Source organism: Amblyomma americanum, chromosome 6 (assembly GCF_052857255.1).
Source record: "Amblyomma americanum isolate KBUSLIRL-KWMA chromosome 6, ASM5285725v1, whole genome shotgun sequence".
NCBI classification, from domain to species: domain Eukaryota; kingdom Metazoa; phylum Arthropoda; class Arachnida; order Ixodida; family Ixodidae; genus Amblyomma; species Amblyomma americanum.
In genome coordinates, this window is record NC_135502.1 from 68654688 (window position 1) to 68680116 (window position 25429).

Below are 25429 nucleotides of genomic sequence, written 5' to 3' on the forward strand. Positions count from 1 at the left end.
CATTTGAAGGTTTCTGGTGTACACCATCAACATCTACGGCCATTTCTGCTAGAAAAGAGTTCAGATTTTGCATGCTGAAAAAAATATATATATAATTGTATTTAAAAATTTGCCATTTTGAAACCTACTTTTGGTTGTCAGATGCAACAGTGTTCGTTATATTGTTTACCGACTACTGGTAGTGTCACCTTGCAAGTTTCAAGTTTATCAAGCCCACAGAAACACAAACCTGAAGTAGCCAACCTGCACAAGAATACTTCATTTATTCTACGAATAACGAAAAAATTATTTACACAATTGACAACATGTTCAATGCATTGTGTCTGTAGCATAATCAGAATGAGTTGTATGCAAGCATCTTGTTCAACCAAAGCTGGTGCACCAGCCTCAGGCAAAGTGACAGTAGTGAAAACAATGCAGCAAATATGTTTTGAGCCTTCATCTCTTAAGGTTCATACATCTACACATGAAAAAATGGCAAGCACCCACTTCGGCCCACAACAGGGCCTACACTGCTGCTTCAGTCTAATGTCATGCGCACCACAACATGAGGATTTTCCCCCAAAACAAAAATCATTCACCGCTGTGCACAAGGTTTTGGATAACAAACACGTGAGGCTATGTAGGCGGCCTGGGAGGTCGCGGACCAACAGGTGGTGGTGGTGGTGGTGGTGGAGGTGGTGGTGGCGGTGGCTGCTGCTGCTGGATCACAGCTGGGTTGGTTTGTACAATCTGCTGTGGGTGGTACATGTAGGATGCTGCTGTGGCATTAGCATACAGGTGCTGTGGAGCAGGAACTTGCTGGACCTGCTGTACTGGCATTGCCTGGTGTGTTGCCTGGCCGGGTGCATAGGCGTACGCCATCGTCTGCCCTAAATGTGCTGCAGTTGTGTAGGCATAACCAGCTGTTGGGTAATTGTTGTATGGGACAGCGTAACCTGTGGCTGGATAGCCCTGCTGGGCCAGGTGCACCTGGTACTGTGGGTAGGCAGCCACTGTTTCCACAGCAACAGGAGCTGGGCTTGCAGCTGCCGCTGGCAAAGGTGTGGCTGCTGACTGTGCTGCTCGCTTGGGGGGAGGTGGTGGTGGTGGTGGTGGCAGTGAATCTGCCACAGATGAGGGTATGATCACCTTGACCTTTGTGCGGTGCTTGCGTTCACGAGGTGGCGGTGGAGGAGGCGGTGGTGGTGAGGGTACGCCACCACTTGATGGTGGTTCTTTGCCTGGCGGGATGCCATCGGCAAAGGTGACTGACTTCTTTGGCTCGCTCGACAGAGTGCCCCTGCCAGCTGGCAAGAGGATACCTGCAGGGGGTGGAGGGAGCACCAAGCAACGAACTGGTGGCCGCGGAGGTGGTGGTGGCGGTGTTTCTTCCACAGAGCTAGACGAACTCACAGATGATGACGATGACGACCCCTTCCGTGGCTTGAGGCGCAGGTATCTGGGAGGTGGAGGAGGTGGTGGTGGGGAGCTGTCCTTCTCTTCGGGGAGCTCGGTGCATGTTGTCGGGACACTGCCAATGTCTTCCGATGACGAGCATGCCACTTCCTCAACAGCTGCGAGACTGATATCTTCTGTGTCCACGACAGCCACAAACATGTCATCCCCTGAAGATGGAAACTTCACCTCCTCTGTGCAGACTTCACTTCCAATTTCCACTTCAGTGCAGACCTCTGGTGCTGACAGCTCGGATGGTACAGCTGCTGTCGCACTTGCACTTTCCATGAGAGAGGCCTGAGGAGTGCCTGCCTGGGAGCCAACCCCAGAATTTGCTTGCACTTTAATGATTATGGGCCGCGACATACTCTTGCTGCTGGAAACTTCTGGCTGCATGGAAAGTTTAGACTTTTGCACTGCAGACTTGCGTGTGCTGTTCGTTGGGTGTTTCTTTTTAGGGGGAGAGGATGGAATGTCCTCAGCACTATTTGGTGCTTCTGTGGTACTGCTGTGTCTTTTCCTGTGCAATCTCTTTGATGAAGTGGCAGGAGGGAGACTTGGTGAAACAGCAGCACCAGCTGGTGGATCAGCAGCAAGCACAGTATTGTTAGCGGCATCCGAAACAGGAGGTGAACTTGAAACAGCTACAGATGTACTCGCAACAGCAGCAGCAGCAGGTGCAGTCGAAATAGCAGCTGCAGCTGATGCCAGTTGCACACTGGACACAACAAGTGATGCGGGTGAATGAAGCGATGTTATCATGGGCACTGAAGCTGGCAGGGCAACAGACACTGTGACAGCTGGGACAGGAAGCGGAGCTTCAACAGCAGACGACGTTATGATGCACGTGTCAACAGGTGCCGACAGAGGCAATGCTGAAGCAGGTGCAGACAGTGGCAATGCTGAAGCGATGGGAATGCCAGAAGAAACTATGGACCCAATCGGACCGAGGACACAAGATGCTAGGCTGTCAACCACAGCCGTGCCAACAGGGGTAATGCAGGTAACTGCATCAGGGGCAGGTGTAATGGCCGAGCTGGGTGCGGGCACAGGTGCTGGAGGCGACACTATAGATGGCACAAATGGAGAGCTGCTGACTTCACTCTCACAAGCTACCTCAAGGGCCCCAAAATCTTCAATGGCCACCTCAGACGAACCCTCTGATAATGAGGACAGCAACGGAGTTTCCCTTGGAACAGAGATCTCTTCAGCAGGTTCAATGTTACATTCAATCAAAGCCGCACTGCCCATGTCTGAATGGTCTGGCTCCATGCTGTCTCCGCTAGGCACTTCAACCTCTTGCGCTACTTCTACTTCAATGCAGCTTCCAAGGTTCAACTGTTCCATAAACTTTTCATACTCAGAGTTCAGATCTTTATCAGCTGGAAGAACTGCCACTCGGCTGGGTTCTACACATACCAGCTTATCTGACACATTAGGTGTGCATGGACTAGTACTAGGAACCATCTCTTCATTTGGCTGCTCAGCCTCCGTGGGCTTTTCCATCATAACTGCATTATCCTCAGCAGGAGTTTTCTGAGTCTCTAATTGATCGTTCAAGTTTTCCACAACATTTTCATGATTTTCCCGTGAGCTATACACCGAAAAACGTTTTTCCTCCAGAGAAACCTCACAATTTGGAAGCAGGTCGACGAGGTCATCAGAAACATCCATGGCATCGAGTGATTGAGCGGTCTCCTCTTCACAAAGCAATACGACCTCTTCCTCGCAAGGTTTAGTAACAGAACATAAAGCATCATCAGGAGACTGGTACTCTTCAATAACATCTTGTTCCACAGTTTCCAGTGGCACTTGAAGGGTATTTTCTTTCCTCGGTGATGGTGACCCGGGCTTCTCAAGTGAAACATTATGAAGATCTTCTAAGGACTCCATGCTTATTTTTTCTGGTAATTCTTGCTCTGGCGTTCTTGGTGATGCAGCTTTTGAATGCTGCAATGCACTGCCAGTTTCTGCACACGGTGACAAGGTTACAGCACTGCAGTCTTCTTTTGCTGTACCCAAGTCTGTACATGGATCTATGAGAGATGCTTCTTCAGACACAGCCTCTGGTTCGGCTTTGTAATGATCTGCCTCACTTTCTGAATCTAAATCCTTAGCTGGTACCTCTGGACTGTCCATGTTGTCATACAAGCACTGCAAAGCTTGAAGGCCAGACATAGCATTGAGATCAGGAGACACTAGATCAGGGGACACTAGATCAGAGGACACTAGATCAGAGGACACTATTTCAGAGGACACTGGCTCGGAGGACACTAGCTCAGTGGTGTCAGGTTTTTTCACTGTATCGTTGCATGGAGATGCCTTCTTCCTTTCTTCTACAGCAGCTCGCAATGCACCCTTCTGAGCTTTGCGCTCTTTGTTACCCCTTTTAGCTGTGTCTTCCTTTGGTGCCTCCTGCAGAGCTTGCTTTTCTTTTTCTTCCTCTTTAGCACTCACCACAGGAGGCTTCTTCTCCTTCTTCACTGCTGCATTACTAATCTTACCATAGATAGGGTTGCAGCCATATGAAATAAAAGGCTTACTGTTCGTGTATCTGATAAGAGACATTGGCCAGCTGATCTCTTTTTTCCGATCGGCTGTCTTCACTTTGATGCAGTCACTGCCTTCTTTCCGTGCTCGTTCCAATGCCTCACTCTTAAGATTCTCTCTCTCATCTGATCGCAATTCATCTTCCTCTTTAGGCTGCTGTACCTTTTTGCTTTTCTCCTGCTTTGGGGGGGATCCATCATGAGATGATTTCCTGCGCTCTGAACTTGCAGAATTAGGCCTTGGCGATTGGCGGCTACTTCCTGCATTACCAACCTTGCTAGACTTCGCGGCACTCGGTTCAGAAGCTTTCTTCTTATGTGCAGATTCACTGCCTGAAGATGATTCACTTTTCCTCTTGCGCTCCTTACTTTGTCTGCTGTCAAGTTTGTCAGCTGCCTTATCGCCACCAGTAGACGATCGACTACTTGGTGGCCGGTCCTTCTTGTCATTTCTACTTTCACTCTGCTCAGTGCTGGCACGATGCTCAGCACTTCTTCTTCGTTCCTCAGCAGCTGGGGTCTTCTCAATGGTCTTCTCTTTTGTTGGCTCGGAAAAACTTTCCTTCACAGTGCTACTAGTTATCACCTTAGCATCAGTTGGCGCACCTCTACCTGTATCAGGTTTCCTGGCACTGTCATCTTCCAGCTTAATTTTGTGACTGCTCTTTGCGCGCTCACTAATCTTATTGGAGGTATCTGTGCCGACAGGTGGCTCATCCACAGTTTTACGACTGCTCTTAGTACGTTCACTAAATTTACTGGAGGTACCAGCACTATCAGGGGCCTCGTCAGCAGTTTTACTACTGCTCTTTGCACGCTCACTATTCTTACTAGAAGTACCGGCACCAACAGGTGGCTCATCAGCTATTTTGTGACCGTTCTTTGCACGTTCGTCATTCTTACTAGAAGTAACAACACGTGGCTCATTGGCTGTTTTGTAACTGATCTTCGTGTGTTCACTAATTTTACTGGAGGTACCAGCAACAACATGTGGCTCATCAGCTATTTTATGACTGCTCTTGGCACATTCACTAATCTTACTGGAGGTACCTGCATCAACAGGAGGCTTGTCAGAAATCTTACGACTGCTTTTGGTGCGTTCACTAATCTTGCTAGAAGCACCTGTACTAACAGGTAGCTCATCAGAAATTCTATGACTGCTCTTCACATCTTGGGTACTCTTAGTCGAGCTGTCTGCAGCAACAGGTGGCCTGTCATCATCAAAAGGAGCTTTGTCAAATTTTGAATGTTGATTCTTGGCTTTGTAAGAGACATCAACACTTCCTTTGGGCTGTTCCTCCATGCTTTCAACACTATAGCTGTGCTGTGGTTTATCTGCTATTTGCTTGCATTTTCCTGACCCATCCTTAGAAACACCACTTGGCTTGTGATGACCTTCTGGTTTACAACTCAAATCTTTGACAGGCTTTGGCAAATTTTTTACAGTGGCTTGTTCATCATGAGGTCCCAACAAACTAACACCACAGAAAATGTCCTGCGGTGATCCAGAACCATCAGCTGAGCCTAAGACTTGTGTAACACTGGCAGTGTGGAGGATACTGCCCGCATGCTCTGTTGTCAAGGTAGCTGGTTTCCTGATGGCTGCCATGTCCTGGGTATCAGCAGTTCCTAAGGACTCAGCGGAACTTGCCTGTGCAATCTTTGCACTGCTTGCTTGTTCAGTGGTTAGGGATGTTGGTCTACATGTGGCCACCATACTCTCAACATCAGCACTTTCCAAGGGCTTGGCAGAACTTGCTTGTGCAATCAACACACTACCCGCACGCTCTGCAGTCAGGGTTGCTGGTTTATCTGTGGTTGCCATGCTTTGAGCATCAGCAGCTGCCAAGGGCTTGGCAGAACTTGCTTGTGCAATTTTCACGCTGCCTGCATGCTCTGTAGTCAGGGTTCCTTGTTTACCAGTAGCCGCCATGCTTAGAGCATCAGCAGTTCCTGAGGGCTTGGCAGAACTTGCCTGCGCAATCTTTGCAGCATGTGCCTTCTTTGCCATTCTAGCCATTTTTTGTTTGAGCATCTTGGACTTCAGCTTCAGTTTCTTCCTCTTTTTCTTCAGTTTTTGGGGGCACTCCGAAGAAGAGGAGGAGGAAGATGATGAGCTGCTTGAGCTGCTTGAACTAGAGCTGGAAGAAGACGAACTGCTTGAACTGTCAGAGTCTGAACCACTACCCGAACTGCTCGAACTTCCGCTGGTGCCAGAACTGCTGCTCCTTGACAAGCTTGATGATGAGGAGGAGGACGAAGATGAAGACGACGAGCTTGAACTGGCAGGCTTTGACCTCCTCTTCACTTTCTTCTTTTTCTTTTCCCGTGGCTTACCCTTTGAGGATTTCTGCTTCACCTTAGCTGCCTTCACAGTTTTCTCTTTGACAGGCACTACAAGATCTGTGCTTGACGATCCGGCATGTTCGTTTTCTGCACTTGAATTTTTCTGCTCAACTGCCTTGCTGACCCTTTTATCATCTTCTGAAACCTCCTTCTGGCCCTGTATATGCTGTCTATCCACTGTTGCCAGAACGCTCTTTTTAGTAGCCTCTATTTCCTCTAAGAACTTCTGCTGCAGTAAAATATCATCTTCATATTTTGCAGAGTCTGCACTAGTCTGTTCAGGCATTTTTTCAGGTCTCTCATTTTGACTCGCAAGCTGTTTCTGGTAAGCTGTTGATGAAGTTTCAAGACATTTTTCCTCTTCTTCAGACAACGGCTTATCAAAGCACACAGGTGATTTTTGTGCTTCAGTTGGCTTTTGTATCTCGAAGCCTTTTCTTTCACTTGTTGTTTCTTCACCAGAACTCGAAGCGCATGTGGCGAGAAAGTGGCACTCGTCAGCAGTGCTGTCATCGTTGGTTTCAATCATCTCAACAAAAGATGACACTTTATCACTAGACACAGTTACGACTTTAGTAGGAGAAGAACCTTGGCACATATCTGGACTGCCACAACTGTCTGCCTCTCCAAGCACATCAAGTGGGCTGTCCTCGCACATAAGGTTTAGAACTGGTTCGTTCCTTTCCAGGTATTCACCAGCTTCATCGTGTTTCTTATGGCTGGAAGAAGCACCAGGAACAAGCTGCTTTTCATCTTTGGGAGCAGCTGCTTCCTCCAAACATCTAGGATGGTTTGCAGCCTTCTCTTCCTCTTCATCTTGTTGATCGCCAGTTGACTCATCACCATTCACTGCATGTGCAGTGCCGTCCTCCTCTGGGGCTCCTGGATCGGAAGCCTGCGGCTCAGTGCTTACTGTTTCCACCCTAGCTGTTTCTTCCTTCTTGTGGCCACCAGAAGTGGCACGCTTTTCTTTGCTTTTCTTGTCATCCGTTGACTTCTCCTTTTTCTTCTGACTCTCTACATTATTCCTTGCTCGACCCTTGGAGCGGCTCCTGCGTTCTCTGCTCTGTGAACGCCGCTTGGCCTCCCTGCCACTTCTGTGCTCCGCCCTGTCCTTGCCCCTATCCTTGGATCGACTCCTTCGCCGCTCCCTGGATCTGCTTCGTCTGGCGTCCTTGGCGTGACCTGTCTTTCTGTCTCTGGAGCGACTGCGCCTGCCTTCTTTAGACTTGCTCCTCTTTTTCTCTCGTGGGGAACGGCTCCGGTGGCGTTCTCGTGACCGTCCCCTTCGTCTATCCCTGGATCTGCTTCTCTTTCGTTCTCTCGACTGACTTCGTTTTTTGTCTCTTGAACGACTTCTTTTTCGTTCACGGGAACGACTTCGCTTGTCCTTGGATTGCTTGCTGCTGCGAGGACTCCTGCCACGTTCCTTCTTTTCAGCTTTGACAGTAGCACCTGCACTAGCTTTGTCTTTCTTCTTTTTGCTACTGTTTGCAGCAGGCAGGACATCAGGAGAACCTCTCTTCTCCTTAGCAGATTCTCCACTTTTGTCAGTGCCTTTGGAAGGCTCCTGTTTTTTTGCATCAGCACTAGGCTTCTCAGCATCTTTATTGTTTGTTTTGGCATCGGTTGACTCTTTGCTTTCATCTTCTGGCTCCTTCTTACATTTCTTCTCAGGAACACCTTCAGTTGCATCAACAGGTAGCTTGAGCTCAAACTTATCACTCTTCAAAAACTTAACAAACTCAAATTTGGGCTTGACTTTAAACCTCTTGGGAGGAGCTACAAAGTAAAAATTATTGTCTTGCTGCTCCTCTGTCTCAGCAGCTGGCTTTTCATTTTTCTCAGTCTCGTCCGTGCTTTTAGTCTCGGCAGTGTCTGGCTGCGTCCCTTCACCTGATGCAAATGTGGTAGCCTCTGGAGCTTCTTCGTCTGCTTGATCATCATCTTCTTTGAACAACGCGCTTGAAATGGGTGCCACTTTCCCAACATTCTTGCGGGAAAAACTGAATGACAAGGCACCCTTGACGGGCTTTGTCACTGTGGCTGCTCTCTTCACTTCCAGGGCTTTCTGCAGAGGCTGGTTTGAAGTAAGTGAAAATGCAATCAACCGTTTCTTGGCCAATGCCTTGCCAATGAGCAGCTTGGACTTGGACTCTTCCACACGGGGTGGTTCCACCTTGAGTGGTTCCACATGAGGTGGTTCAACATGAGGTGGTTCAACCTGAGGTTGTTCGACACAAGGTGGTTCAAAACGAGTTAGTTCTGCATGGGGTGGTTCGAAATGTGATGGTTCAACACGGGGTTGCTCTACACAGTGTGCTTCTGCTGGAGGCAGCAGCGTTTCAGGGGGTGGTGGAGGTGGTGGCAACAAGGGCAGTACTGGGTCAGGCAGAGCTGGCGTGGGCTCCTCTGGCGAGTACTTCTCCTGGCCTGGGTCGATGACACCCAGAAAAGGAGGTGGGGGCGGTGGAGGTGGAATGTCATCTGGAAGGGGAATCTCACTGGGCAGTGGAGGCAGGTCAAAGGAGCTAAAATCAGCAAAGAATGTTGTAGCAGGGATACTTGCTTCTACTTCTTCCTCTTCATCTCCTTCCTTTTTTCCTTCTTCCATCTTTTCTTCTATCTTTTCTTCTATCTTTTCTTCTTCCATCTTTTCTTCTATCTTTTCTTCCATCTTTTCTTCTATCTTTTCTTCCATCTTTTCTTCCTCCTTTTCTCGTTCTTCTTCAACTGAGGTCTCTGGAGAACTCTGTGAGTGGCTGCTAGGGTCCTCTTTTTTCGTGTCCATGTCATCGTCGGCACCCCAACTCCTGTCGTCTGCCTCCTGCTGGGATTCATCACTGTCATCACGGACAGGAGACTGCATTGAAACTTGTGGTTTTGTCCGTTCAGGTGAATCTATCTCCTGAAAACGTCCTCTTGAGATAAACTTTTCACCGGTTCCCATTTCAGTGGGTCCCCTAAAGTAAAGGAAGGACATGAACTGCAATCAGAGAACTTTGCACCTTATGTAAGAAAGAAACCAGAACAAAATATTGGTACAATGCTACAAAGGTTTGCAATGCCTCAAGCTCCTGAAAAATTTTGCATGAACATTTAACAAAGCCAATGCCAGATCTTGCAGCTGACTGCCAAATCTGGCACTGACCACCATGTGTTGTTAGTTATTCCCTGACTAAGCTCAATATCAGTGAAGAATAAGTGAGGGCACCGAAGGTGTGGGCACTCACCTCGAGCTTGGAAGATATAATGAAAACGGCACACCGAACAAACAGGACTGGACCAGCGCTGGTCCTGACCTGTGTGTTGTTGTTTTGTCCTCGTTCGTTGTGCCGTTTTCATTACATCTTCAAGCATGAACCAATTAGCCCAAGCAAGGGTTTTACTCACCTCATCACTGCCACGTGGGCCCTGAGTTCGGCCAGGTGCTGGAGGCGCCGCTGTTCCTTCTCCCGGCCGCGGTCCTCGCGCTTCACTTTGGACAGCACATTGCGGCCAAACTCCCGCTGCTTTAGTTCTTTAAGTCTCTGCAAAAGGAGGTGTAGATTATCAGCAACAGATTATGTTAGCTGTGTAAAAAGTGTCTTTTTTTCTTGGTGTCACGGAATGCAATAAGGGTAAAATTACCATCCTGCCTAGCATAGAACTTGAGTTACGGGGTCTTAAAGCTGCCATGTCAAAAACGAGAAAAGTAACTTTTTCGTCCATTTCTGGTGTGGCAACTTCAATTTAGGTTACTCGACCTCTACACTAGGCAGGATGACAGCACAGTAAAACCTCGATAATTTGAACTTGGTTCAATCGAAATCCCGGATAATTCGAAGCATTCCTGCGGCCGTGTGATTTCTAACACAAATCTGACCGGATAATTCAAAGCAGCAGCTTGCACCAACCCAGTTAATTTGAAGATCTGGGGTGTTATACGGGAATGCTCAATCCCGATTGGTGATGCCACAGAGCGATGCCGATGCTTGATATGCTTATCACCACAGCCCCAGTACTCAGAGCACGAAAACCAGTTTATGCTACAACTTGCGGACAGCTGAACAGTGCGCCTGTGCTTGTCCCGCGACGCGATCATTTTTTCTCCGTGCCTGCAACGTGTTGCCTGTGAGCAATGCTGGCCTGTGTAGTTTCTTTGCGAGGTGTGCCATGATCAGGGGGTTAAGTTACTGGCATATCTGATTACTTTAAGTGCCATTGTGTTTAGATAGACCTTTCTTCAGAAAAACGACTCGGAGCCAACCCATTTGCAGAGTCTAAGGTAGTCTTGGTCGAGCGGCGGATAGTACGCGCCCTGTGCCAGTGCTCTTTCAACACAGGAAACATGGTGCTCCAGGGAAAAAAGTCATTAATTCGAATGCAAATCAGCTCCACTAAAGCGAATTCCAATTGCGCCCCATTTACCCAGCTTGTCACACACTGGCGGGCGCTTCCTCTGACAAGCAGCAGGCAGTGCAAGAGCAAACTTGCAAAATCTCAGAGACCTGCATCGCACCAGAATCCAAAACTACAGGACAGTTAGCAATTCAGTTTGCAGCTAGTCCGTGGGGACGCACAAGTGTGTGGAAGGTAGGAAGGAGCACCGTTTATTTACTTTGGATCACCACAGGCTTCAGACTGCTATCCTTGTGATAGCATTGCTACGCAGTAGTTGCTTCAGTTGTGTGTACAGCGTGATGCCACCCCACGGGAAACTGCATAACAAAGTGCGATGGCAAAGGACAAAGCAGGGGGAGGTGCACGGGAGAGTGGAAGGGGGCATATGCGTCGACTTAAATTTGCAGTCATCTCTTTTCAGGATAACAAGTGATACATGTTAGGGGGTAGACTCTCACACGGCAGTATATGGTATTCACAAAGTGCGTCCAATAAAGGCAGCTCATTCCATCATTCCAAAAAGGAATTTTTTGCCTTGGTCCAATTTTTTCGCCGCGTTGGTTAACTTAAGAAAAAAAAAACTGTTAATGTGGTATTTTTTGCAGTCCCAATGATATTGAATTAGCACGGTTAAACTCTTATTATTCTTATTGCGTGTTGTGTTGTGTTTTATGGCACATAGGCAACTGAGGCCATCATGCGCCAAGAACAAGGTATAGGAAAAGTCTTTTGTTGAATATTATAGAAATGCAAGAATAATCCTTGCTCTAGTGGCCCTCAAACATTAATATTACCCAGTGAACACATACACAAATTTTATAAATGGCTACAAGTAAATGCTTTAAAGAGGGCCGGGTAACCTCAGTAGCCATACTTGGCTGCGGAAGGACATCAAGGCTCCCAACCAATCAGAATAAAAGCCTCAGCTTTCTACTCAGGCCTGAGAAATTGGCTGAGGTGTACTAAAATTCAAACAAACCAGTGGGTAAAAATTTAGAGTCTCTTGAGAAATCCCGTTTCGTTAAGAAAGCTAAAAACACGATATATTAACAATTGCATCATCTCCTAAAAGCAGTGCGGGATGAAAAGGAATGCATTTATTATAAAATTCAGTAAAATACGTTTTTCTTATTTCTTCTAGTTCCACACAAGAGAATAAAATATGGTTAACTGTGAGTTCATCTCCACATTGTTGGCAAACAGGTTTGTCTTGTTTTATTAGTAGAAAGTTGTGCGTAAGGTGTGTGTGGCCTATTCGGAGACGGCATAAGATCACTTCCTTGAAACGTTCTTGGTGCACACACAACTTAAATTCACCTAAAACTGGTTTTACCAAGTGTAGTTTATTTTTGACCTCATTGTTCCAAGCCGACTGCCATTTTTTTCTTAGTTTCCTTGCTACTAATTTCATGCAATCATTAAACGGCATATTTACTTTCATTATTTCCTTGCCACGAGCTTTACCAGCACACACATCTGCTCTCTCATTGCCTTTTATTCCCACATGACTCGGGACCCAGCTATTATTCTTATTGCATTCCTTGAAATCAAGAAAAAAAAAACAGTGGCATGCATTTCGGCAAGTTCCCTAGAGCAAATTTTCTTAAAGGCTCACAAAATAAACCTTACATAACATATTACATAAGTCCACAAGGACTTGTTTTATATGAAATTAAATGGCATATTTGGAACCAGCACACAAAAATACATGCTCCTCGAAGAGTTTGTAATTGCAACTTCATTGGTAAACATTTTCAGTCTAAGACTCCCCTGCCCTCTTAAATGGTGCCCAGAATGGTGGCCCACATTGTGGAGGGAGGACTCGCAGCATGACCTGGCGAATGAGAGAAGTTTCGTTTTTACACCAATGCCTCCAAATCACACAGTCGAAACGGTGATGGCGCAGTGGGGCTCCATCCTTATCTTCGTATCATATCTGAGAATTTCTTAAATGGCTGTATTGAAAAGAAGGGGTGTGTGAAACCTTCGTGCAGCAACAGCGCCAGCTGCTGCAACTGTTCGTAAAGGCTCGAATGAGGCCAGAACACAAGACTTTCCGCAGTAGCATCGTTGACGTCATAGTTTGTCGCTTTTCACAATTTGTAGCTGGGTTTGCATCTTGCCTTGGCTGCGATTTGTGTATTGGTCAGCCTCCAAGTTTGGAGTGATATTGGAAAAACAAAACCAAGCAAAAAAGTTGACTTACACTGGAGTAAATACGGTGCTTCAAGCACATCTATCAACAGCTGTCACTACAATTCGCACTACATAGTAGTAATTGCACTCTCAGTCTTTCTCTATTTCTTTTTCCATTTTCATCTGTTAATATAAGCCCTTCCTTGTACTGGAAACCCACCTAATGGCAACAAGTAAAGAAGGCATAGCTGCATTAAAGCTGTGATTACCTGTTTGTGAGCATGGTCGTAGGAGTTGATGTGGTTGTCAAATTCCTGGTGCTTTGTGTACTGCTTGTCACACAGGTCGCAATAGAAATTGGCCTTTAAGCTTGCTAGGGCTTCTTGAACTACCTTTTCTTTCTCTTGAACAGCCTGGAGAAAGAGAAAATAATTGTGATCAAGTTCATCACAAAGTGACACTTCCCACATCAACACTGACACGAGTCAACAGTTTGAACCAAATAATCACTGTGGAAGACAACTGGAGATCATTCCAAATCAAAAAGTCACTAATGCAATGTGACAGCCATGCAGGAAAAAAAAGGGGGGGGGGGGGGGGGAGCAGATAGGAATTAGTTGCATCCATGGAGTAATACAAGAGAGCCAATTCTGGCATGCTGCAATGTAACTGTCAGGATCGTCGGGCACTCGGGGTTTCGCTTCACTCCCTCCCTCAACTGCCCTTTGCTCTCCAATGTGGCTTTGAAAACGCTTTCCCCTTTCACTATCCTCCTTGCACAAATAGCCACATCGACACACCACCTATCAACATGCCGTGAAACGAAATGCGGTGGCAACCGGTGATGCACCAGTGCAGCAGCACAAAGCGGTGACAACCACGACACATGTCATGGCGTTGCAAAACGCTCCCGCCAAAGCAGCGGTACAGTGGGAGCTTTCTACCAGCACCAAAGCCAAATCCGAGCACCTATCAGATGCCCCTCACCCAAGCTTTCTCTCATGTAGCAAAAGCGATCCTCTCTTATCAGCGGAGGCGGAGCTCCTTTCTATGTTTCTCAGTGGTTAAATCTAAAAATTTCACCTATGCACATATAAAAAAACAGATCAGTAATGGCTGGAAGCTTTATGATCTCTTCAATGATCTTTACTGACTCTTGACTGCTGCTGTTGCTCTCACATTACTTTTGCAGATCAAATGATGACTAACACATACTGGCCATCACCGACCTGCTAAGACAAGATGATGGAAACAACAGCTAAGTCGAGATGATGGCTGCCTGGTGCATAGCCCCAGGTACGAACATTGTGAGGTTTCCATCTGAAAAGCTAAGGATTTGGTAACGGTACAGAGGTACCAAGCAGAGTAGCACACACTTCGTGTACATTTAGTGTAGCATATGCAATAACCATGACACTCAGCCAATCATATATCAATAGGTCAAGGTTTTTTTTTTTTTCTATGACAATGCGCTCTTGAGTGCTATTTCCACCTGTGCAAGCATACAGGGTGCCAATGCATTTTAATTTCAGCGCCAACTTCATGCAACAGACGACACAAGGGTTTAGGGGCAAAAATCAAAAACAACGTAGGAAATGGTCAACCAGAGTGCTTTTAGGCCCCGTGAATAGATGCCTGTCATTACATCAAAATCCATTAAGACCTATCGTAATTTAAGCCTCTGTATTACACACGATGAGTTGCGCTTCAGAATAATGCGTGGTATCTCTTGCAGCTCTACTATCATGCAAACCAAAAAGTTTCGACAATATTAATATCAGCATTAAGCATCACAGATAATAAACAGGCCTGATTAAAAGTGCACTTGCATATTCTACAGGCAACTCTTTGCACACAGCTGATTCCATAATATCAATGCAAACCTTTCATAACACATTTGAATATACAGTGTTTATTTCCATATACAACCCAATCAAAGCATTCCATTCATGCCCGTTTGCTGCTTTTTAATCCAGATCCATTACCTTGTACTTCTGTTTAAGTTCTTCAGTCTCCTCCTTCTCAATTTCCAATGTTCTCCTCTTCTCTGTTGTCTCCTCGGCATAGTCCATCTAGAGAGACAAGTACAACAAAAGATGCTGGGAATGGCTGCAGACAGCTTGCAGAGATGCAGCCTGCAAAGCTGGGCCGCGTTAAAGTTTTCACATGGAAATTCCAGTTCGTATGCTCTAACCAGAGTGTACAGACAGACATACAGGCTAACCGTCACTGCTGTAAACAATCTTTCGAAAGAAGTTCCCTTCAAATTATCACTACAGTCATGGAAGTCTGGATTCACCTCGAACTGCCTTACTTCGCGAGAACAAAAATAGAACACATCAGTGAGAAATTTTTTGCTCTAACACCGCAGCTAACGCTTCAACATTCGCGTTACACACTCGTAACCGAACTATGATTTTTTTGGGGGGGGGAGCAATTAGCTGCATCTCACCCAAGAACGCATATTCAGTCAATAAACATGACCATGCTTGTGCTGGTGTAGTGTAAGGCTTTTCAAATAATGTTCCACAGAACCTTCAAATTCGCAAGGCTGCCATTTTTGGCTCCCCAAGCATCCATATTCAGCCACGGCTCTCGTCTACCTTTTCTTCACCCACTTTATAGCAGAAACTCACAATGCTGTGACAGTGTACAATGCAGTTTCATTGCTACAAAGTCACCACCGACTGACCATGGACATTTTGAAGACATGCAAACCTCTAAGCTCTTCTTTGCATATCTGGCAAGGATGGGAGAAGCAGAAATGCAGAAGATTTTTTTAGAAATTTTTTAGCACTTTTTACAAGCTGGTGCGGTCCTTGATGCCATCAAGTTTGAGAACTCCTCGTTTATAACATGAGAAAATAAACAATGGGTGCTCCAGCAAGACTCTTGCTTAGACTACAAGCTTCACATTTCAGCACTGCATCTTTTAAAACGACACAACTGCAGCTTTAATCCTTGCAGGTGCTGCTTGATAGTTCAGCAACAGCAGATATTTTTAGCCTTATATAATATATCCAGAGCTCGAGAGAGCCCATTTGTTAGTTTTCAAATGCAAAAGAGGAACAATTAACTCTCTTACAGGCGATACAAAATTTTGCACCAATTGTCAAAATGGCTGGAACTGCAACATCAAAATGCCAGGGACTGTCACACATGAGCGGGATCTTGGAAGCATTTTCTGTTTCAAACAGGCACAGAACTATAAATTCAGAAAAAGCAAATATTACTAGTTGCAATATCTGTCCTCATAAAAATGACAGAGGACGTGTTATCAAGCTCACTGTTCAAATAAATATTTAATGCATTCACTAGTTTGCATAAAAAGCTCCTTTTCAGCGATAAAAAGGACGCTAAATTCACCTGAAACAAAGAAATCAATGCTAGATGAAGAAAATTCCAAGAAAAAGGTGCAATTTTCTGCACACTGCACCTTAAAGGGTTAAGAAACATTATCTGGTTCAATTTCAGAGAACTTTGTTTCCTGCAAAAGTGCTACCACACGATTAACTAACCAAAAGACGAGGTAGGTCTGGTTCAATTTCAGAGAACTTGGTTTCCTGCAAAAGTGCTACCACACGATTAACTAACCAAAAGACGAGGTAGGCTGATGTCGTTTTTCACCTCCAGACAAAAACAAGCTCTTAAGCAATAAGATTAAACCTGGGGTGGCTGCCTTTCGTATGAAGCTTCATTCCCAAAGTCTGCAGATTTATCGAGACAGTACACAACATTGTTGGCAGATTTTCTATGATGCAATACAGTGCTTGCAGGCTTCCAAATAATAAACGAACAAAAGAACTAGGACTGCCTAGTGGTTTCATACTTCCATCTCCATTCTCCCAAATCCCATGATGTCTTCTTTGAGGATGATTGGCAAGGGATCAGTGCGTCCTGAAAAGGAAAAAAATAGAAATGTGCCTCTGTTGCACTGTACAGCAGAACATGTTGTTGGTGCGCAGACCCCAAACACAAAAATACTGTCAGCATTAGACACAATAAGGTCCAATAAATATAGAAAAAGGTGGGCAAAACGTTTAGAACTTTGTTTCAATACAGCACTAGCATCCTTTGGTTAACCCATTTCTTACACAATGCAATCAATTGCAAGTGAACTGCACACCAGTTTTTTTTAAGCCAGAGCAGCAGCTCACTATACTTATTGATAACGCCAGTGATGAGGCTTCGCTGCGCTGCAACTTGAATAACCTGGAAATAAAAATTCATACCTCACTACTTGCTGTGTTACCACCTGTGAGCCGGCTTCAGAAAATGGTTACACCCGCACCTTACTAACCAGCCACAAACCTGCATGGCTGTTGCACACAAACTTCTGAGAATGCACCCGAGTACAACATGCAAGTAAATACCGTGCAGGAAATTTGGTGCAGCCACAGCAGAATGCCGAGTACCACAGTTACATACAGAACCAGAATTTTCCTGTTTCCATGTTGCGCCTAACGTTACAGAGATATAAAATGCAGTGATCTGAGAAATGTACCAGTAGTTAAACAGGTATGCTGACAGCCCAGCTAAACAAGGAGCTGCCTTAATAAATAAAGAGGCGGTAAACAAAACCACTCTTGCATCACACTTTATTCAAGACAAGCTGATATCACTTGTCGTGCCACAGTCGAAAAGCTTTGCTTGAAGTTTTCGTATATCTTTCATGCTGCAGGTGAAGGCCCCAATGGTGTCTGCAGATGTCGCTGCATCCACCCTGTTTAAACGAAAGAAAAATGAAACATTAGAAATCAAGAACAGATAAAGCAGCAGACATTATCCCTTTGTATGTAATGCCCACAAAATAGCTTCCATACCATGTTCACAGTGCATACAAGTTAGTTGCGCAAAGAAACTAATGATGGCAATTTGCAAATAAAGTAAAATCACGTTGATGCACTCCCGATTCATACGCTCAAAACCGCGGGCATTAAAAATGTTTTCTAGAGTTACACTATTTTCATCGCTAAATTCAAAAACTCCACAAATTCGAGTTTTATACGTAATACGTTTAGCGACCAACCGCACATGTGCAAACATACAAGTGGGCTGAATGTGGGGGCAATGCAACATGAGCTGAAATGCAGCAGCAGCCACCTGCCGTAGTGGTTTCATTGCAGTACTTTGGTACAAGGAGGAAAAGCAAGCGCGCGCGCGCACGCACGCACGCACGCACGCGCACACACACACACACACACACACAAAAAATAGTGCACTCAACTACAAGTGGGCTATTCCTGTGGGGACGCGACACAAATAGGAAAAACGCAATAGCTTCTTTGTGGAGCCCAAGTGAGAACTACTATGGCGCACTTGCATACGAGCAGGCCGGGTCTAGGGAACATGGCACAAAAAACAAGAATGCTTGAGAGTCAGTCGTCACAGTGGCTTCTCCGCATTGTTTAGGTGCAAGGGGGCAAAGCATACAAAAAAAAATTCTGCTATTTTAGACATAGCCGTCGAGGGACCGGGTGAGTTGCAAAGTTCATTCCACATTTAAAACAGCACAAATACGGCCCTAGTTCTGCGAGCACTAGAAAACGAACTGATCAGACCTTGCGCCAGAAATTCTAATAGACATTTTTTTGAAGTGGTATATCCATAAATGCTTATGAACTTCCTTAATAAACAGTTCTATTTCAGAAATTTCGGCAGTTTGGATCATACGTTGTCCCAGATAATAGAAATTTTTTTTTTGCACTAAAAAAAGTATAAATGAGGTTTTACTGTACCTACTTGATGCTGTCACCAGCAGCTCAACAGCATTTAGTTTTCTCCTCCAAGCTCCATTAAATTCAACCAATTTTCCTCACACATCATGCCTTGTTTGAGTGGGTACAAAATAGTACACTGAATAATCTCAAGAATTCCTTGGTATTAATGAATGTGCTATAAAATTGCATGCAGTAAACCAATGAATTCCATGCATGATAAGGCAAGGCCTTAACATATACCATATATAAGTCGACGCTTATAAAAAGCAGCCATTTGAAAATGGGAGGGGGGAGGGTGTCGACCTTTATGCAATTTGAACTACCGTACTTAACCGCCTATTCTGCGCACCCCTAATTTATTGCCCGGGTTTATAAAAAAAAAACTTTCACTCGCATATTTTACACTCCCTTCTGCACCAGACCACCAGCATGCACACAGGTGCTAGCAAGGCGGGCTTGGGAACATTGGCACAACTGTGTCGCCACGTGTGGCTGCGAAAGGTGTAAGTAGTGAGGGGACGAGTGCGTTCTGCTTACACAGCTCGCTCGCGCTGGCAGTTGCTTTCCCGGACAAAGAGTTGCAAAAGCAAACGTCAAGTAACCTCCAGCATGCGCCGGAATCAGAAACTACCAAACAGTTTGCTGTTCAGTTTGCCACCACTATCAGCTGGGCAGCACAGGAGGGCGCTCTTTTATCGCCTTTTGTCTCTGACTACTGGCTTTGCAACTGTATCCTTGCACGCTTATTGCTTTGAGCTGCGCACGCGCCGTCATGCCATCCCATGGGGAACTAGACAACATGTAGCAGGGCGGAAGGAGGTATACGCCTTATATTTGGAGTCAACTTTTTTTTTTACCAGCAAGGGGTGAGAGTTCGGAAGTCGACGCATGGGCGGCGATATACAGTATACAGTAGCCGACAGGTAATTTGGACTCCAACAATTCGGATTTCGATGAGGCATCATCGATCACCCCCTAGAAGCGCATACATATTCGCGACAAACGTTTCGGACTTTGAAGTCCGAAAGTTCGATTTTTCGGACTAATTTCAGTCGCCTGCGGGCCAAAATCGGCCATCTTATTGGCTTTTCGTCGGCGCAAAAGGCACCATCTTGGATTGAGGTGGATTTACTCTGCAGTTGGATTGGCTTGACATACTTTTGGTACCTCATTTTTGCCAGTAGAGGTCCCTGCGATTCCTGACACTTTGAGGTGGCAGTCGGATCATCATCGCCGTCAACTTGCTTTTGTCGCTAACGTCGCGGACAGTTATCGCTTGTCTCATATGTTGAAAATTGGTTGTTGGGGGAAGGAAATGGCACAGTAACTGTCTCAAATCTCGGCGGACATCTGACACCGCGCATTAAAGGAAGGGATAAAGGAGGGAGTGAAAGAAGTAAGGAAGAAAAAGAGGTGCCATAGTGGAGGGCTCCGGAATAATTTCGACCACCTGGGGAGTGCATCGCACAGCACACGGGCGCCTTTGCGTTTCGCCTCCATCAGAACCAGGCCACCGCCGTCGCGTTCGAACCCGGGATCTCCGGATCAGTAGCAGAGCTCCTTAACCACTGAGCCACTGCGGCAGGTCTCATACGTTCGTCATTCGCTGTTTCATCACTGATTTCCCTGACCGCGTCGACCGAGTGGCGCTCCGTCTTCACGAAGTTACATCCGTTCGCCGTTTTGTGATTGCGTCCGGCGGTTCCACAGCTTTGAACGAAAAGTGCCTTGTCTTTGCGTGTGCTTGACGAGCGGTGTGGTGCACACTCGGGTTGTGGGCAACATGGCCCCGCCGGTGCCGCTGGGTCCGTCAAAGAAGCGTGGAAAGTATTCAACTAAACGCCATGACCTCGCTGTCTAGCTTGTACAGTAAAAGTGCAAATACAGACGCATACCGTCACCAGCAAGAGAAATTTGCCACAAGGTAAAATCAGTAACTTTTTAAAGCCGATTTCATCTGAACAAAATGTTTATTTTGTACTTCACGAATTTTTTTGGACTTTTTCGATTATTCAAACCATATTTCGGGTTCCTTCGAGTCTGAAAAATCGGTCGGCGACTGTATATACATGTTATGACCTTTGTAGAGTTTTTAGGACATGTTCGCAAAATCACAGCGAAGTTTGCATACCTCCTTTTCGAAGCATTAAAGTAAAGAAAAAAGGTGCACAATTAGCGTATTTACACGATTATAAGTCGACCTATTTTTCAAAATTTGAACATTCAAAGCGGGGGTCGACTTACAATCGAAACGAAAACATGGCACTACAAGTAAAGGCGAGGACAAACGAGATATCGGGCATGCTACAGCGTGGTTGCATTTTTGCTGCGTGGCTCCGTCGCATCGCTCTTGGTGCTGGCCTTGAGCAGCTGCTATGTCAATGTGCAGAACTGGCATCCTCTCCCCCGTGGGCGGCGGCCGATGGCGGCTATCGATAAGCAGCAAACTGGCATCCCACACTCCCCACACGCAGCTGCCGACTGCGGCTGCTGATAAGCGGCAGCAGCCCCGATAACGCAATCGCGGTCTACGGGAAACTCAAGTGTCCAACACGTTTTCTTTTCACTTTCAAATGCGCGCTCGGCGCTCAAGGGAGCGTTGATAGTTGATGGAAGTGCCGCTATTCCAATCGAGGCAACGCCCCCACTCGGAACGGCAGCGGCGCCGGGGAGTGTCAGTAGCCGACAGAAGAGCCAACGCCATTCACGCGTAGTTTCTCTGGTTTCTCTTTGGCTCTGACGCAGTTGACTACTGCCGGCCACGTTTCACTGGATGACGACATTAGATTGAAGTGCTGTGGGACCGCAGCAGCGATCATGACGGCAGCGCTAGTGAGGACGATGGCACAAGTGTGGACGAGTAATCCAGTGACTAATACATTTTCGTTTTGGAATGTGCCCACGGGCACTGCCGCGCACGTCAGCCGATAGCTGCTGGCGATAAACGGCGGCCGCTATATAATGCTATCACATTCAACAATTGAAGGCCAAGCTTAAACAACCTCGAAGTCTTTTTTTAAGGGGGGGGGGGAGGGGTCGACTTACATTCGAGAAGACTTACAATTGTGTAACTACGGCGTAAGTAAATACAGCATTTACGCGGTGCAAGGTATTTTCAGCCAAGCAATGGGTAGAACATGCTTCATGGTGCCCGTTCCTGGCAGGATGCATAGAGCTTCATATGTTAAAAAAAGATAAATTAATTCGTGTGCAAATCAGTTTTGCTACAAAAATTCAAATTGTGTACCATTTACCTGGCTCATTCACGCCTACAGTCACTTTCCCTGACAAGCAGTACACATCGTGAGAGCAAACTTCCTGTAACTTTTGGAGCACGTTGTGCCAGAATCAATCTACAGGGCAGCTGGCAGTTCGATTTGCTGTTATTCAGCTGACCATTGGCTGCATGAAGGTATTGCAAGTATGGAAGGCATGATGGGGAGCCAATTCACTGGCACAAGGTCTGAACAGCTCCTCATCTAATGCTTGCAAAATCAGAGCCGCATTTGCAGTGTGTTAAACGCGGAATTAACTTTGCAACACACCTTTTCCCTGGGCGGCAATGTCGAAAATAGCTGTAACGTCATTTTTTTTTTTTGGATGCTTCACCCTCTTGCACCTACACAATGCGGGGAAGCCACCATAATGGCTAACTCTCAAGAGATTGTTTTTCGCCCTATGTTCCTCAGATGCCACGATGCCTTTCCTCAGAACGTGGGATGGGTGGGGGTACACACATACTTATATTTGGAGTAATCTTGCTTTTTTGTAGTCAGCAAGGGCTGGAAGCCGGGGGGGGGGGAGGGGGGGGGGGGGGAACTAATATATTCGCAGTAGGTTTATAAGCAACAATAAACCTATTGAAATTGCAAACCAAAAGCTAAACCAATAAAATGACCTACAAGGTAGTGCTTCAAGTTAATTTTACCATAGACAATCTGCCTTGAAGTTCCCAGAAAACTCAACACATGAACAAGGGTCCACTTGGCGCCTAAAATGAATTGTGGTTGCCACAGCAACATTCACACATGAAGCCAAAATTGACCGGAACAGCCAGGAACTCATCGATTAATGGTGCTCTTGCGATCACATTTAATGTGTGGAGCCGGGTGGGCTGCATGGCCTTGGGCACCTGCTGGCAGCACTAGCACTGTAAAACCGTGTGGCAGTGAACATTAGGTGTGCTTAATGGTAGTCTTCTGCCTCTTGTACTCATTTTCCACACTGCTCCAGCTTCATGCACAAAAGGTAGCATTCGGTGCACAGCTTATTGTGCTGCAGTGAAGCCTGCCTAACTGACCGAAGCCTGGCGGTGGCCCGTTTGGTGTGCTTTGCTTGCTTCAGAGCCAAAGGCACTGCAAGAACCAAGTTTACCTTTATTTTACTGAGAGATTATTATATCTTTAGTGTGCTGATAACGGGATTAGACCTCTTATGATAAGGGAAGCCTAGTTCCAAAGCACTGTTCACTGCTGGTTCGATGTGAAGCAGGCTACGTCTAGTGATGCCCAACGAGCGGCGTGCTGCCAGTATGCCGACAGGTGGCCCATCGCTGCAAGAAGCATGCAACTAACGCGGTGCAGAGCACACTTGCTTCTGGGTTTCAGATAAGCTTATCTACTGCCATTTTTTATGTATGGAATTATCAACATTTCACACTATTTTGTGATCCTCTTAGAGTCCGGTATATCTGGAATCAATTCTATAGTCAGCACCCATCGATTGTCTGCAATGCAAAAAAAAAAAAAAAGATTTTGAAAGTATATACTCAGACTGTATGCAGTCCTGATAGTAGTTTGCTTAATTCTGCTTGATAACAAAGATCTTAAGTCCTAAGGCGACAAATTGTCCACTGTTTATTATCAAACAGTGCTTTCTCAAGATTTCTTGAGGTGGCCGCTGTTTTAACTAAAACGAGTTTTATGTTAGCAATCTTTATTTGAAGGGTGCCTGAACCCTTCTTGTGTTTATTATGAAATACCATGGTAGCAGCACGTGCCTTATGAATGGAGTTGTAGGAGTAGAGAAATTAGATGCACAATATTTAGCATTTGCTATTTCTCACAACTTGCGCTCTTGGCTCGTTTTCCCTCAGCTAGCACCTTTGGTATCATTACCCAACTTACCAAGACTGTGGATATCATTGTTGCCCATGGCGACCTGGTTCTTACTACTATGTTGAGCAGTAGCATGGATTAGTACAAGCATGCTTATCCCTTTACAGTCGACGACCAAAAATTTGGACGCCTGATTGTTCGCACATGCTTGATTATTCGGACTTTTTCACGGCACCGCTACATGGCCCATACAGGCAATGTATGAGAGCGCCTGAAATTTTGGACGCACCACAACTGACTGCTCAATTTTTCGGGCCTCGTTCGCACTCGCCGCCAATAACCAAGCCGCCATATAATATGCAATGTGGAACCTCATTAATTCAAACAGCAGGAGAGATCGAAAACTTGATCAAACAAAACGAAATTCAAGCTTGAAGGGAGCCTCTTAACTTGCGATGCTGGAATTCTGCGCGAGTCGGCATATTGCGCCCGCGTGGTTTCGAATTCGTACTATTCTTGAATGTCTTCCGCCGCACAAACTTGAACAGTAGTCAGAGCTCGCGGAACTCATCTGTGACGAGTCTTTCGTCCCGAATACATAAAGAGGTAGCAGCGAATGCTCCACACTGCGTAGGGCTGTGACGTGGCTGAGATGTTCAAAGTAGCACAATCCACCTGTTTAGGATAACTTGCCAGGCTCAAGTGGTGCTTCGTACCCCTTTAAGATAACCGCCACTTACAGGGGATCGGGTCATCTGATAGTATGTTGAGTGTTCTGGTGAACTCGAGTTCGATATATACGAGCATGGGACTTTCAAGCAGATTCCGACTGTTCTATAAATCCAGAATTGACTGTATACGACTTCATGCCCAAAAGTCACTTATCACAATACAAAGCCCATTTGTGCAATGGTCAGAGAGATTTTTTTTACCCTGTAAATATCCTGAATAATTTCTTGCCACGGCTGATCATGGAGTGATATCTAAGCCGCAATAATTTTCAAAGCATTACCAACGTTTCTGAGTGGCACTAACGGCTGTTACTAAGCGGGTAAGCTTTGCAAGCTTTCAGTGCCTGACCCCAGTATAGAATAGCCTCACCAATAACTTGCGCAGTAATGACACACAACTGACCATTTTTAAGCAGCAGCACATCAGTAATGCTTCTGAAACAGCAATCCCAGCATCATGAGAAGAAGGAAGACCTGAAGACTAGAGTGTCTGTTCTCACACTATACAACAGGCCCAAACTAAGGAAAGCCTATTTCCGGTCAAAATCTAGCTGCACAGACTGAATACCACCTGCAGGCCCCAGCCTAGAAAATACAGCACACTTATCTGGGTCCCTGGCATAATGCCATGTTTCACATTTACAATTCATTTTACCCCGACCAAACTTGGAAACTCAACCACTTTCTACTGTCCTGATCTACTTGCATCATGAATTTGTCTGTATATGGCACAAATGCTAACATAACATACATGTTCCAAAAATGAAACAAACATCAGATAGGTGAAGGCGGCACACAGTTGCTGAGGCCAAGAGAGTTAACTATATCACAAGCAGAAAGTCACCAGCTTCCATTAAATGCAATGCTCAGCGAACTCTGCTTGCTTGCCAAATTCATCATCACATCCCATGACTACCAAAGCATTTTCGTAAGTATTCTGACATTTCCAGACAACCCCTTTCACTTTCTGAAGGCTTCGAAATTTGTAATCCACAGGAGATATTAATTTGTACAAGCAGTCATCTTGACACAACAAGCTGTTTGAGATGCTAACTCAATTTCCAACACTG

At 45.8% G+C, this 25429-nt stretch overlaps 1 protein-coding gene across 2 annotated transcripts in view; it reads right to left on the minus strand.

Moving 5' to 3' along the window:
* Positions 1-235: 235 nt before the first annotated feature.
* Positions 236-25429, minus strand: part of LOC144093640 (uncharacterized) — a 40881-nt gene continuing 15687 nt past the window's right edge. For both annotated transcript variants that reach the window (XM_077627223.1, XM_077627224.1), the window contains exons 4-8: positions 16681-16748; positions 14837-14923; positions 13121-13264; positions 9726-9862; positions 236-9295 (exon numbers count right to left, since the gene is read on the minus strand). In XM_077627223.1, coding sequence (XP_077483349.1) covers positions 619-9295; positions 9726-9862; positions 13121-13264; positions 14837-14923; positions 16681-16748 — 9113 coding nt within the window. In that variant the 3' untranslated portion in view covers positions 236-618. The remainder of the gene's footprint in view (positions 9296-9725; positions 9863-13120; positions 13265-14836; positions 14924-16680; positions 16749-25429) is intronic.